This window comes from Mycetomoellerius zeteki, unplaced genomic scaffold (assembly GCF_001594055.1).
Source record: "Mycetomoellerius zeteki isolate Tzet28-1 unplaced genomic scaffold, Tzet1.0 scaffold81, whole genome shotgun sequence".
NCBI classification, from domain to species: Eukaryota; Metazoa; Arthropoda; class Insecta; order Hymenoptera; family Formicidae; genus Mycetomoellerius; species Mycetomoellerius zeteki.
In genome coordinates, this window is record NW_017257841.1 from 554,837 (window position 1) to 569,162 (window position 14,326).

At 35.2% G+C, this 14,326-nt stretch overlaps 1 protein-coding gene across 1 annotated transcript in view; it reads right to left on the reverse strand.

Annotated features, from left to right (window-relative positions):
- CycD (cyclin D) overlaps positions 1-13,589 on the reverse strand; it is a 50,067-nt gene extending 36,478 nt beyond the window's left edge. The window contains exons 1-2 of the mRNA XM_018459284.1: positions 13,326-13,589; positions 1,720-1,935 (exon numbers count right to left, since the gene is read on the reverse strand). Of these exons, the coding sequence (XP_018314786.1) occupies positions 1,720-1,935; positions 13,326-13,523 (414 nt within the window). The 5' untranslated portion in view covers positions 13,524-13,589. The remainder of the gene's footprint in view (positions 1-1,719; positions 1,936-13,325) is intronic.
- Positions 13,590-14,326: the final 737 nt, after the last annotated feature.

Here is a 14,326-nt window from a genome sequence, read left to right on the forward strand (position 1 = left end):
TACTCCTCTACACGCTCCCGAAGTTTTGCGATTTAATTTGGAAACACCCTGTATAATAACAAAAAATTCTTTTCTAAAAATTTTATATTTCTAAAATATAAAAAAAAATTTATAACTTTTACAGAAGTAAAAATCCGAAAAAAAAAAAAAACGAAATTTGACATGGATCGTAAAAAGATGAGCAACAATTCTCAATTATATTCTTATCTAATTAAATCGCTTATCGTGAAAATTTCTTTCACAAAAATTTTATATAAGGATTAGTTCCACAAAAGTGGGAGAAAAAGAGAAAGTCAATTACATCTCATTGTCAGTTAACTTTAATTCAACGATTATGATTTAGGAGAACTGGTAGTTGTCGCGCCACTTTAAATATCCATCTCGGCGATCCACATCGGAGAGTGTAATTTTGTATCCGTATATTTACCTAACTTTAAATGTACGCGGAACACGTTCGTGTTTGCAGTATAGCCGATCGTCATAGCCTAGATACATATATGGATCTATGGGCCACCGATCGCTATTTTTTTTCTCGAGTATTTCTATTTACATCGGTTGTTACTCTACATTCTGCACAACGGGAGTATGAGATCGCGCTCCCGATATCGATCGCTTTGGCGTCCCACATTGCGGAAAGGTCTTCTGGATCCCTCTCACATTAGGAATGTCTATTTGGATAATTATGCAGTGGAGCTGACAACGAGTACGCGCGACTAGCGGTACCGTGCGTGTGCTTTGTTCGTTCGCACGTGCTACGGAGTTCGACTGATTTTGTCCGTACAACGCGTTAGCAAGTTAAAGTAAAACGAGAAACTGCTGCTCGAAATCGACGCGAATAAGAACCTTATACTCTGAAAAGTTTGGTTACTTAATAACCAGACTTTTCAGAGGACTTTAAGTAGGTAGATGTAGTGCTCAGAAAACCTCTAAAAATTTACATTTTTGTAACAAAAAATTGATAATTGAAATAGACATTGAGAGTCGGCGCAGTAAACAGTGCATATTTTTTTATATAATAAACTTTTTAATAGTTAGATGACATAAATTAAAGTTGCAAGTATTAACTGAACGACATATAAACTTATAGTCGTAAATATTAACCAATCGGACATTTTGGTTCCAATTTTCTGCAGTTAAAGAATTGACTGCAATATAGATCCGCAACTTTCCTTCATATGACTTATTTTTATAATAATATATTTTTTTATTGTATGTGTGAACAGAGTTAAATTTATATTATTTCTATTTGAGAGAGAGAGAGAGAGAGAGAGAGAGAGAAATGTATGAATAACAAACTAAGATTTCTGGGCAATACTTTTTATTTTCTTTTTGCCGAACAAGATTTTTAATATAACTATGTGTGAGTACTGTGGCTATTTACTTAAAGATTAAAAAGATATACGAGAAACTTTTTTTCATGCATCTATAACTATGGAGTTCAGAACATTTAAAAATTATCAACTTATTGTTATGCGATTGTTCCCACTTGCAGATAATTGGCTTGTTGCAAAGACCATTTAACAGTTTCGCGATAAGATAAAGCTGCGATTTGCGTCTATATGGGTCAAAAAATTAACACGCAATTCATAGCTACCACATTGTGAGACAAAATATCGATTGAAGGAGGCGCGTTCGAGCCGGTAAATAAACGATGGTGTCTCTCTCATTCTCTCACCGAATATCATGATCTATCGTGTTCTTTTTCTCGTGTTTACTTACCCACAGATCGTCGAGAGTGATGGAATTATCGGTATAGAAAACCAGATCTTCGGCCGTGAGCGGCGATGTTTCACGCAGCTTCGACGCCAGCAGCAGGCAGGCGGTGCCGAGCAGTTGCAGCTGCGACTTCCTGATTGGGCAGATCGAGAGGAACCTGTCGACGTAGTTCATCGACAGGGGAAAGACCTCATCTTGGCACTTCTGCTCCTCGCATACCTGCAGCAGAATAATACATTTATAACATCATACTGATGTAACACGCACGTCACATGATAACGCAACGAGAAATCGTTTCAAGATCGAACGATCGGGAGAGAGTCGCCGCAACCAGATACGCAGCTCGCGATGCAAATTTATCTCACCAGCAAATCCATGTTGCGATTGAACGTAACGGTTATATAATCTCATATAAAAATATTGTTGTACATATACATATGCGTGGTGTCGGAAAATCAGAACTCAATTAACCCTCTAAAAGGATAGAAACACAAAAGAAGCAGATTTTTTGTTTTCCAACAATCAGCGCCGATTGGCGAGAATGGGACATAGTAGACATGTTTTTCTAGATTATGTTGGTATTCGCCGACTTATTGAAGACGATTCCGGCCTTGGGCCAAGGGACTTGACAGTAAACACGTGTTAAAGCAGGAAACTTGACACTGGTTGTCGGAAAGCAGAAAATCTGTTTCCTTTGTGAAGTTTGTGTTCATATCTTAATGGTAGAATTAGGGTAACCCTGCGACTTCGTCAATCAAAGCGTTTTTTATTTACTGTAATTATTTAAAATCAGTAAATTTTATTTATTTGTTATATTTCAGTAAATTTTTTTATTTTGTATATTAATTTAAAACGAAAAATAAACAGAACAGAGTATTTGGTCAAATCTAACTCCATTTTTCTGGATACTTTCTCAAAATCATCGTATATCAGTTAGACGGTTAATATAACAATCGAAATTTCTCCTCGCGCACCTTTGTGGACGCGATTCCAATGGATTCGTGATTAAAATTTTCTTGCTCTCTAAAACTTTTAGAGAGTGAGATTTCACTCTCCTTTCTTAGAGTGAAATCTCATTCTAACCCACATTTCTTCCCGATGTCCTATTTATAAGACATCTTAATTGTCTTCTCCATATATATATGTATACATATACCACATATCTTTTTCTTTATATGTATCTATACTTATATAATCTATATGTACAGAAAATTGAAAAAATCTTTATATAGAATATTCATATGAAGAAAAAAATTAAAAAGATGCTATCTTATAAATACGATGATAGGAAGAAACAGGTTAAAGATTGAAAAGTGAGTTACTCTTTTTTAAGACTAGCTCAATTTTCGCTCTTTATAATGAGATTTCAAAGAATTTAGACAGTACGTTTTATTTTTCAAGAAACTTTCAAGATTTATTCTTCCTTATAATGCTTAAAGATTCACGTTGAGAGAGAAGAGAAACGAATTTTCGCACGACAATCGTCTGTAAACCTAGGTGAAGACACGCACGAATATCACACCGGATTTCCTTCAATCGTATTTTAACAAGCACGGTCGTGACACTGTCACTACGACTGCAGGTCGATCGCCTTGGCCGCAGGTCGGAGAACTCTTTTCGACTTCGGGAATCTTTTTTCGGACAAAGTTTACCATAAAATTTAAGGATCTTTTTAAAAGGACTGGTAAAACAAAGTCTATCTTATTGTGGAAAATGGATTAACTACCTGTGGTAAAGATAGTTAAATGCATTTCATTAGTTTCGACGCTTACAAATTTATCCGGGATTTTCGGAGTTCTCTAGCGAACCTCCTCATGCTATCCGTCATACAAGTACAGGTAAATTAACCCTCCATTTGCAATCTGGGTTTTTTTTTGCTACAAGTGAAATTTCATTATTTCACTCTTAAATTTCATCCTTACTTTTACTTAAATTTTAATTTTCATTGAGTTTTTAACATTTAAGTTAAAAAAACTACTTTTAGTGATAAAATAAAGTATTGAAAAGTTACTCTGAATTTTTCTACATTTTTTGAAAGCCTAGAACAGTAAAAAAAACTTGGATTGAACAAAAACCCAGACTACAAGTGGAGAGAATTAAAATATGATTTTATGTGAAGAATTAAAAACAAAAGAATTCCCGGTATCTTATCGACGATTTATCGCGTGCATCAACGCAATCGCGGCAACGGAATGAATCGCATTTTTCTTTTGTTATCGCGTTTATTGCCGCATGTTTATTATTACCGCGTGTTTACATAAATCGCAGAGCCGACGGACCCCGGAGAGCCTTTGAAGTTTCGGGGACCGCTGAATTTGCGGTAGGATCGCGAATTAACTCCACCCGGGCGCCTCGGGGTGCCGAGCCGAGTGATCGTGCGTTGTCGAGCCGCGTGAGAGGAACTTATTGAGCGTGACCAACGATCGCCGCAGTCAGCTAGCCAGTCCTCGCTGCCGCACGCACGCACGTACGCACGCACGTACGCACGCACGTACTCACGCACACTTTCGTAATTACCCCGCCGCCGCCGCCGCCGCCACCACCAATTAGCAACACGGGCTTAACGAAATAATCGCGCTACACCAAATCGACGAAAGTCATATGTGAGATTGGTTCCGCCTGGAGAGAAATAGGAAAAAAACAAAATTGACAATGGAAAATTTTAGTAGGAACAATTTCGAAAATTTTCCATTGTCAATTTTGTTTTTTTCCTATTTCTCTCCACCTTTCCTTTTAACTTTTAAATTTGGTCAATATTAATTATCCCGAGGGAGTGAACACACCCTTCAACGAAAAATCGGTTCGACAGATTATCTTGCATCTGTTCAAACATTGACGAAAACTGAGCGAGCTGAGTTGGGAGCAAAGGAGAATCTACAAAATGCACAAGCGGCGGAAAGAGGCCGCAAGTCATCAAGAAAACGCATTCCTATAATTCTTCGGTATACATTATATAATATACTATTCTCGGTATACATTATATAATATACCTTATTTTAATATTATTTTTTAATATTATGTTAATAAAAAATAAATATAATTTTTTAATTTAGAATTATATCTTTTTTCTTTAATTTAATGTAATATATTACGTTATTTACTGTAATATTTCGTTATTTATTACAACGTAATGTTTCATTAAATAATAACGGACTATTTTTAATATTATAAATCACATACAGAGCAGAGAGAGAGAGAGAGAGAGAGAGAGAGAGAGAGAGAGAGAGAGAGAGAGAGAGAGAGAGAATGCGTTTCGAATCTAATTTATACTGAATACGATGCGGGTCTTAAGCATATCGTATAATTGCCGTGGACGTATACGAGAGGGAGAAGGAGATGGCACTGCTCCCCTTACAAATTTTGATAAAAAGGAACGAATTATGAAAATCATTTTTACGATGAAAAATTAAACATTTATTGCCCAATTCGTAGCTTGCACGTTATTCGTAAAAAAAAGTTTGTTGAAGATGTTCAGAGACTCTCGCTTTTAAATTTTATGTAAAGATTTTTGCCCCCTCTTTAACTGAAATTCTGGATACGTCCATGCGAATTGCTACGCACATATTTTCTAGAAGCATTTGTTTAAAGTGCCGAGTAAAGCAATTATTAAAGTTTTTTCGGTAATGTGGTTTTACGTATTCGCGATACTCGTGCGCGCGCCTTTTAATCAGTAATGGATCTATTTCGGGTCTTCTTTTGAAGATGAGCCGTCTTAGAACTTTGTTACTCTTATCTGCATGACTCTATCGAGCTCTCGCCGATCTCTCTTATAAGTTCGGCGCCAATTAAGCAGAATTGCCGCCGATAAAGCCGACCGCGACCGGTGTTATGTCTTGTATGCACCAATAATAATTGAGCAAAGCTTGTCCAACAGCCCCGTTCGTTTTTTAAGGGAAGCACACATAAAAAATCCAGAATTTGATGGGAAAAGAACCAGTACAAATCTCCGGTATTCAATTGCCCGCGACGTGGTTTCGCGACTCGTAATTCAACACTTTCGCTATCAGCAACATTTGCGCGAGTTCATATACAGAGTGACGTGCAAAAAAATTAATCGGGGATGCGAGTGAAGGAAGTGCCATGTCCTGTGTTTTTAAAAGCTCGTTAATGTACTTGTCACAATAAAGAGTACATTGAATGAAAATTAATTAAATAAAGTTGTATATATTTTTAATAATTCGCAAAACTAAAAAAATATCGAATTTGAGATTACGGAATTATCGAAAAATTATATGTTTATCTCTGTTAAAATCAAATTATTGACTTTATAAGCTATTTTATGCAGTTATTCAATTTTCAACCTCGAGTATTATTAACAAGCTAAATTGTGCAACTTTAATTTTCTTTTTGATAATAATTAAATAAAAATGATTTTTAGTCCGACAGTTGTCTGAAATAAATTCGTTGTTAACGAAACTGTATTCGTTCTTAATTGTCAAGACATCTAATATTGGAAACTACAAATTAAAAATGTCCGTTTGGAATCTAATTTTGGAAGATCACTAAGGAAAAAAAACGCAGACTTGGGACACTCTATAGAATCGCGATTAAGACTAGCTGCAATCGCTTTAAGTCGAATACATTCAATCGACGATATGACGACCTGTCAATCGCGTCGGCTGGATCGACGAACGCAATGTCAAAGAATTCAACGAACGCAATGTCGAAGAATTCGACGAGCGCGATGCGAATTTGCCATGCGTGTGTGACACATACGCATACACATGTAGACACACATACACGGCTATGTGCGCGACCCAGGCGACTCACTTTCGTCGTGAAACAACATTGTCGAGGTCATCGCGTGAATTCGGTTGCGATTAAATGTCTGGTACCCAGGAGCAATTAAATACTCGAAGAAAAGAATGATATCGATGCAATGTTACACCGAAAATTTGTTCGAATAAGTCTACCATATCGAAATTACATTGCATTAAATATATGTAGAAGAATTAGTTGCATTACGAGTAAAACTGTCGAGTTAAAGAATTACTCATATTATACATAATTATGTGTATTATACATCTGTAATTATATATGCATTATAATTATATGTATTATATAATTATATCACTTATTTGTTATCAGCTATAACAACGACACAACTTAAAAAACAAAGATTTTCAGAAAATAAGTTGAATGTTTTGAATCTTTGAAATTTTGTAAAATATTAAAATATAATTTTAATAATAATTTTAATAATTTTTTGTTGTAGCAAAATAAACGATAGACATTGTATTATTATTGCTTCTATAGAATAACACACATTAACTCTCTAATAGTAAAATCGAAGTTGGATACGACCAAGGGTTACCATCCGTCCTCTTTTTTTTAGGATATTCGGGGATTTCCTGAAAGACCCGGATAATTATGGTTTTATGAAATTTCCTAAATATTTTGCATTAAATCCTCCCACTATCCTGTGTTAGTTCTGATTGACAATAGATGTAGTAATCCTTAAGTTGTTAGAAATTAACCAATCACAGTTGAACGTGAAGAGAATAATACTACGATTGGTCAATTTCTTACATAATCTAATGAATAATTAAATGTGAAATTATTCGTTGATTGTTCTGATCATGGTTTTATTAATCTACACACATTTTTATATGCGTTAGAGCAAGCAAAATATCTGGGATTTTTGGCCTGTAAATTCTATTTTGAAAATTTTGATATGGCAATCTTGATGCGATGCGATCTATGGTTTCGTCAGTTAAAGAATTCTTTGTTCTACTACAATTATTTATTTTAGTAAATTCTGATATTTTTTTTCATCTATATATATAAATAAAAAAAAAGAAAATATTTCAAATTTTCTTTTTTTTATTCATTTTGCATTTTAATTAGATTATTAGAAAAATAAATAATACATAGCATCGGATCGGACCCTACCTTCTCTCAGATACGTTCTGAAAATTTACTTTACTATTACAGAATTAATTAAATGAGAAATCATGAATGTATTTCTTGCAACACATATATATATATATATTAAAGAATATTCTTCCAATAACGGCAAATTTTGTAACAGTTTTTGACTATTGCTTATCAAGTATGACTCACTGATGCCCATTTCCACCAATGTAGATTAACTTTAATCTTAGTTCAACTTGCTCTTCTAATTCTTAGAACTAGAAACAGATAAAGAAAAGTTGAATTGAGATTAAAGTTAATCTACATTGATAAAAAAGGCATAAGAGAAGCAGGTATATATATATGTAACAGGTATATATATGTATACATATACACATATAATTGTAATTATACACAGATAATGAGATAGAGCTTTCAAAGTCGGAATGTACATAAGCAATGACAACGGCCACCAACTTATCAAATACCCATCGCAAAGACGCTTCTTTCGACGGCAAAAGAAAACAATTCGGCTTTGTGCTGAAAGAAAAAGCGGGCGCATATCAAGCGGTACGTGTTATCGGAGTGTGAGGTCCGCCGTGCGATATACTTGATATCGTTTCGGCTCCATTTTAAATGAGAGCGACGCGAAAGAACGCAAAACGACATCGAAGAAACACAATCCGATCTGATTTGGTTCGGAAGCGGAGGAACTTCAATTATTAGTATCATTAAGTATTATCCAATGAAGAAAAAAGTCGAAAAAAACAATAAAGGCAAAATTAAGAATATATAAGGTATAGTTTCTGAAAAAACTGACTGTAATTGGAAATTTATACTTTTTCGTATAAAAATGAATATTATACAATGAAAAACAGTTCAATAAAATCAATATTTAATATAGTTAACAATATGATTTTATAATTTAAATAAAAATTTTTTCATTCCATCTTAATTATTTTTTTAAAAAACATTTATTTCTTATATTGAAATCATTTTTTGTCCAACTTTTAATGTTTTGGATTTGTTGTGCTAACTAAGTCGATACCTAACTTGTTCTATTCTATTCGCTCAAGACGAGTCGTGAAATCATTATCACGGAGTTGTCTAATCTTAACTTTCTAAAAGTACACTTAATTCAGACGAGCCTAATTAAACTAGACACAAATGACCCATGATAACTCGCGAACCGTGATATTGCAATATCGTTATCATGCGAGAGAGAGAGAGAGAGAGAGAGAGAGAGAGAGAGAGAGAGAGAGAGAAAACGCGAATAAGACTACATCGTGTTCCCGAGTATTCAATATCTCGTTTAATGTATAAATACACGGATTCTTTTTGGAATCGCTGACTTTGGATCAGAAATTGATAACCGCATGCGATAGCATATATAGACACTCGATCGATCGGCTGCCGATTCTGGTTCTTTAATCGGTGAAAATTTAATATGGATGATGTCAATCACGATGAATACAATTCCCTTATCGGCAGCTTTGGAAACTTACGATGACGTAAGTCAAGAGGAGAGGAGGGGGGGACAGACTTATCGGCGACGGCCCGAATTTCCTGCTCAATGACAGCGAAATGTTAAAAACGTCACATTTCTGCGTCGTGACAGTCAATAAACACAACACTACAGGAGAAAATTAATTTTCTTTTGAATTATATATGACAAATTTAAGAAAAATAATTCAAAATAAAAAACAATTGATTACAAATGGAAAGTAGGTATACTTAAAGTTCGTTATAAATTATATACACAAATCGTATATTTTATATGTAATGAAAATCAAAGAGAAATCAATCTTTAATTGATATCTTGAAACAACTTTTACAACTACAACGTCGTTCTTTGATTAGGTGGTAGTTCGAAGACATCACTGAGAAAAATGTTTGATGGAAACCGAATAAATCAAATGATTCTGGATTATATGAATCAAAATTTCGGTTATTTCAATTAAAATTCTAGTAAATTTAATCAGAAAATTCGGATTCGTTCATTTTCAATTAAAATGCCAATGAATTCAACCAGACATTTTTTCAATGTTCGAATTTTCGGAGAATCTTAATTTTATAATTCCATTATGTTAAATTCCCAACGTCTCAAGAAATCCACAAGTAAATTCCTCATTTTTCACAATCTGGGACATTTAAATTTAGAAGCAGATAAATTTTGATGAATTGGTAATTCTTGACTTTACATATATCACATTTAAATGTCTAAAATTTCGCGTGTAGAATATCGATAATGAAAGACGCGATTATGCGCAACATAAAGAATGTTGATTTTGCCTTGTCGCAAATCAACAAGCAGTTTTGCACGAGTATATGTGTATGTATACTCGAGAACACAATGCTGTCGCAACAAAAGAAATGCGGCAACAAGTTTTCGATCGTTATTGAAGCATTCGATGGAACTGATCGTGCATCTATTGCAATATTATATTGTGCGCCAAGGAATCTTGACTAATTTCTGCCACGTCGGACAGCAATATACAGCAATATACATTATGAAAAATTAGAGATTTTTCTATATTATAAGTACCACAAAAGTTTGACAGGAATTTAGAACTTCGATCAAAAACCAATAAGTAAATACAATAAGAAACGAATGTTTTTAAAAAACAATTAAAATAAAATAAAAAATTTTAATGTATGAACTATAAAATTGTATTATTAAATTATATTGTTATTGACATTCAGCGTCAACATTAAACCCGGTAATTCATTCGAAAAATGAAAAATTCGAGATATCGATTTTATAATATATAGAGTAATTGAGATTAATTTTTATTGGCGTATATTTAAAAAGCTCATACGACACGAGGGAAAATCGATAAATAAGAATCTAAATATGATGCCAACAAAGTTTTATGTCATGTACGCGCGTACATGTGTATATATATATATATATTGATTCTTAATCATCACAGAGCTCAGCTGACACTCAGTCCGGCGATTAGTATGCTTTAAATTGTTGGATTCACGCGTTCATTTCTATCTTTATTTTATATAATCTAAATTTAATTTACTTTTTATCTTTTTCTAGTACTAAATTAAAAAAAGCTAAAGAATAAAAATTAATCTACATTAATAGAAATCAGCTTATTTAATTCTCATATTATACATATACACATATCTATACACATAAAATATTAATTGCATGACGCAAAATAGATATCATTCCCGTGACATACTATAATATCGAGTTGCATCTCGGAAGAACATAATTTGAGAGCTGAAATTTTACGTCTTGCGCGAACTTGACCTTTATCCGTCCCCGCAAAGTATGTATATTTGGACCCAAATCAATTCAATTACATTCTTCTTTAGAAGCCAATCGGCCGTATCACCTTACGTTTTAAAATCGACGAGTAATAAACCTCTATTGTCACGCGGTCGTATCTAAGAATAAGATTCTCGAACAAGTCAAAACATTAGATCGAGATCTTTAACTCCGCAGCGAGCGATAAAAATCTTTTACTTGCCAGTGTGTGTACATATATAATATCAAGAATAGCTCTTCTCACAATTTTATTTGTTGTTGACAAAAAGTACGAAAAAAAATAAAAAAGTAAAAGAATCGATCCATTCGCCAGAGTACAGGTCACCGGTAAGCTTTATTTTTAGATCATCCTACTCTTTTTCTTCCTCTAATCGGCAGTTGTCAAAATACGTAATTGTTACATGTCTCAAGGTCGATTTCTTTAACATTCAAATCAAATGAAATCGCGATTCAACTGTCTCGTTCGCGATTTTACCTTTTAGGAAGGCACATTCGCGAAAAACAAAGATATTTGAAATACGGGAGAGAGTTAGACGCGCATCCATCACGCGTCGCCTGGCATTTAATTACATCGCGACAAAGAATTGAAGTAGTTAGTAGAGAACAACCGCGAGCCGCATGATCCGCTCACAGTCCGATTGCCAAGGTGAAGCTAATCCTCAGGTAGAACACAGAAGTCATAATGACATAAAAACGTCATCATGACCTTAGCTACGTGAAACTTAACATTTAATACTTTTCAAATAGTCGAAACGTTCAAAAGGTTTTCACATCAAAGAGAAACTTCTCTTTGTCTTTTCGATTTTTTACGCTAAAAATGTCAGAACTATTCAAAATTCACTGCTGAAAAAAAAAATATATAGTTTAAGTTATGTGCACTAAAATTTCAGTATTGACAGTGTAAATTTTCGAACACAGTCGTAATTAAAAGTTCTAAAAAAATATGAGATTCTGGACATTTCAATTGCTGAATATTATTAGTTTGCCATCATATAGCAACAGGTTGCTGTATTTTAAGAAGGATTTATTTTAAACTCAATTGTCACTTATAAGTTCACTTATAAATGACAAATAAAGTCATAGGCTGAGTTGTTCCACCTTTCGATAAATTTCAGCTACTCGCTTTTTCGCTTTCGCTCTCGTCCTTTATCGCTTCCTTTGTTTATTCCTTCTTTTGTTCATTAGATAAATTACCACATAGTTTATCCGAAGGTGGAACGTATATCATTCTGTATTCTACCTAGGTATTATATTCTGGTATACACAATTTCTGTTAGATTGAATTCTCTTGTTCTTCATTCCTGCATGTTTTTCAATTGTCTTAAGCCTAATTTGCAACGTGCTCTTTGTTTCCCGTTTCTTGCTTTTTACCACTTGCTTACTTCTTGCCTTTCTGCCTCTTATCCAGTTTTTTCGTTTTCTGTCGTTCGAAATAAGAAACACGTGAAAAGAAACGCGATTGTCGATAAAACAATCGCAAAGAAAGAAAAAGCCATGAGGTAAAAAGCAAGAAACAGGAAGAAAAAACATTGTAAATTAGACTTTAGGTTTAAGTTTCATCTCGTTTAAAGATTATACATAATCAATTCTCAGTATTCCGATTCTGTAATTCCTAACGACAGTTCGATATCGTCATGTCGTTTTTTCGTCGTTCGTAGCTTTTTTACCACTTATATACAAGGTGTCCTGCAACTACCGCATCACCTTTTAAAAGAACGTGTTCCTGAGATAAATTTTGAGTCGAAAATCCTAATACGAAAATGTCGAGAGTATAATACTTTTAAATTAGCAATTAAACTGTGATTTCACTAATCACGTAGTTGACATTTCACGCATTCAGGTATGATGATATGACAAGTTTTAAAGATATTTCAGCAACTTAAAGATTACCATACAAATATGCAATGATATTTTTATTAAGAAATTGTTCTTACTTCTATACGGAATCTATTTGTAAGTACATTAGGTACGCATAACATCAGAATACACCACAAACTATCAATTCAATAGTGAAATATTACATGTGTCAAAATAAATTCATAATCATGTTCGTTTGCTTTATAAACTTTATATGACAAACATTTTTGTAATAATAACAGCAGACAAACTATTTTTTACATGAAAATTAAATATACTGGATAAATCAAGGGTTAAACATATCTCATATCTATTTAACTGACAATATAACAATACCAACACTATTAAGAATTAAGCCAAAGTTCAGAGGCATAATTGAGAAGTACAGAGAGTGAAATCTATTATTCCTCGTTCCTGTGCTTTTCAATTATATCCGGGCTTTACAGAATCGGAGTACCGGACCGTTTCCTCGAGCCGGCTGTCCACGTTCCGCGGAACCGGTGCCGATCGGCCGACGGGCACTCTCGCGTTACTACACGTGGGGACGAGAGAGAGAGAGAGAGAGAGAGAAAGAGAGAAAGAGAGAGAGAGAGAGGGACTCTTGTTCGCTCACCTCCAACATCCATTCGGCGACTATTTTGCGCATGAGCGGTGAGATGTCCCTCTGCACGCACTCAAAGTATGACCGGCTCGGCGCGTAGCGTTCCTCGGTCTGTAGGAGATTCTGTAAGACCCGGTCGTCGCCCAGGAGAGCAGGATCGGCGTACGCCCGGCACTCGGTCTCTGTGGTCTCGCAGCACAGAAGATCCATGACGGGCGAGAGATCGCACCAACTATTACAGCTTCTCTCTCCGACTTCTTCCCACTGTAGGGTTTTCCTCGTACCGGGTGTGTTCCGTCCACGTGCTCCCTCGAAGAATCTCGAGACTGACGGATCCCCGGATGAGAGAACGGAGAGAGGAAGAGAGGAGACAGAAGGGGGACACTCAACACCTTTTTTTCACAGCGAAACGAGGCAGAGACGGGCTGATCACTCACCTCGCGACGAGTCGCGAAACGTCGATGACGACTGCGCACAACACGCGTGGTGTATGTACACGTGTATGTATGCGCGTGTGTTTGTGTGCACGGGCCAAAGTCGCAACTGCGACGGTGATGTGAGCGAGCGAGCGAGCGAGCGAAAGAGAGAGAAAGGCGTGTTCATTCGTTCGATTAGTTTCTCACGTATACATTTTCTTCACCTTTCCGGGAAGATAATTTTCTGTCTCTCCTCTCTCTCTCTCTCTCTTTCTCTTTCTTTCTTGATCGATGAAGAATCGTGGGTTCTTCTTTTCCTCTTCGATATTTGCTTTCCACACGTGTTATTCCGCGAATCAAAGCACAAAAAGCGTAATAAATAATACGTTCGCGAAGACGCGCGCTCACGCTCGGAGGTTCCTTAATAAATAAGCGTAGTGCGTGTTTTTTTTTCTTCCGGCGGTGCCACTTATAAGTAATTGTCGCGCGATTCGCGTTTGTCGAAGTTCGCGGGGCGACTAGTACGTTTCGTTTACCGAGGGAATCATGAGAAAAGAAGGAGAGAGAGAGAGGTGGGCAAGGCGCTTCGATCGGCGC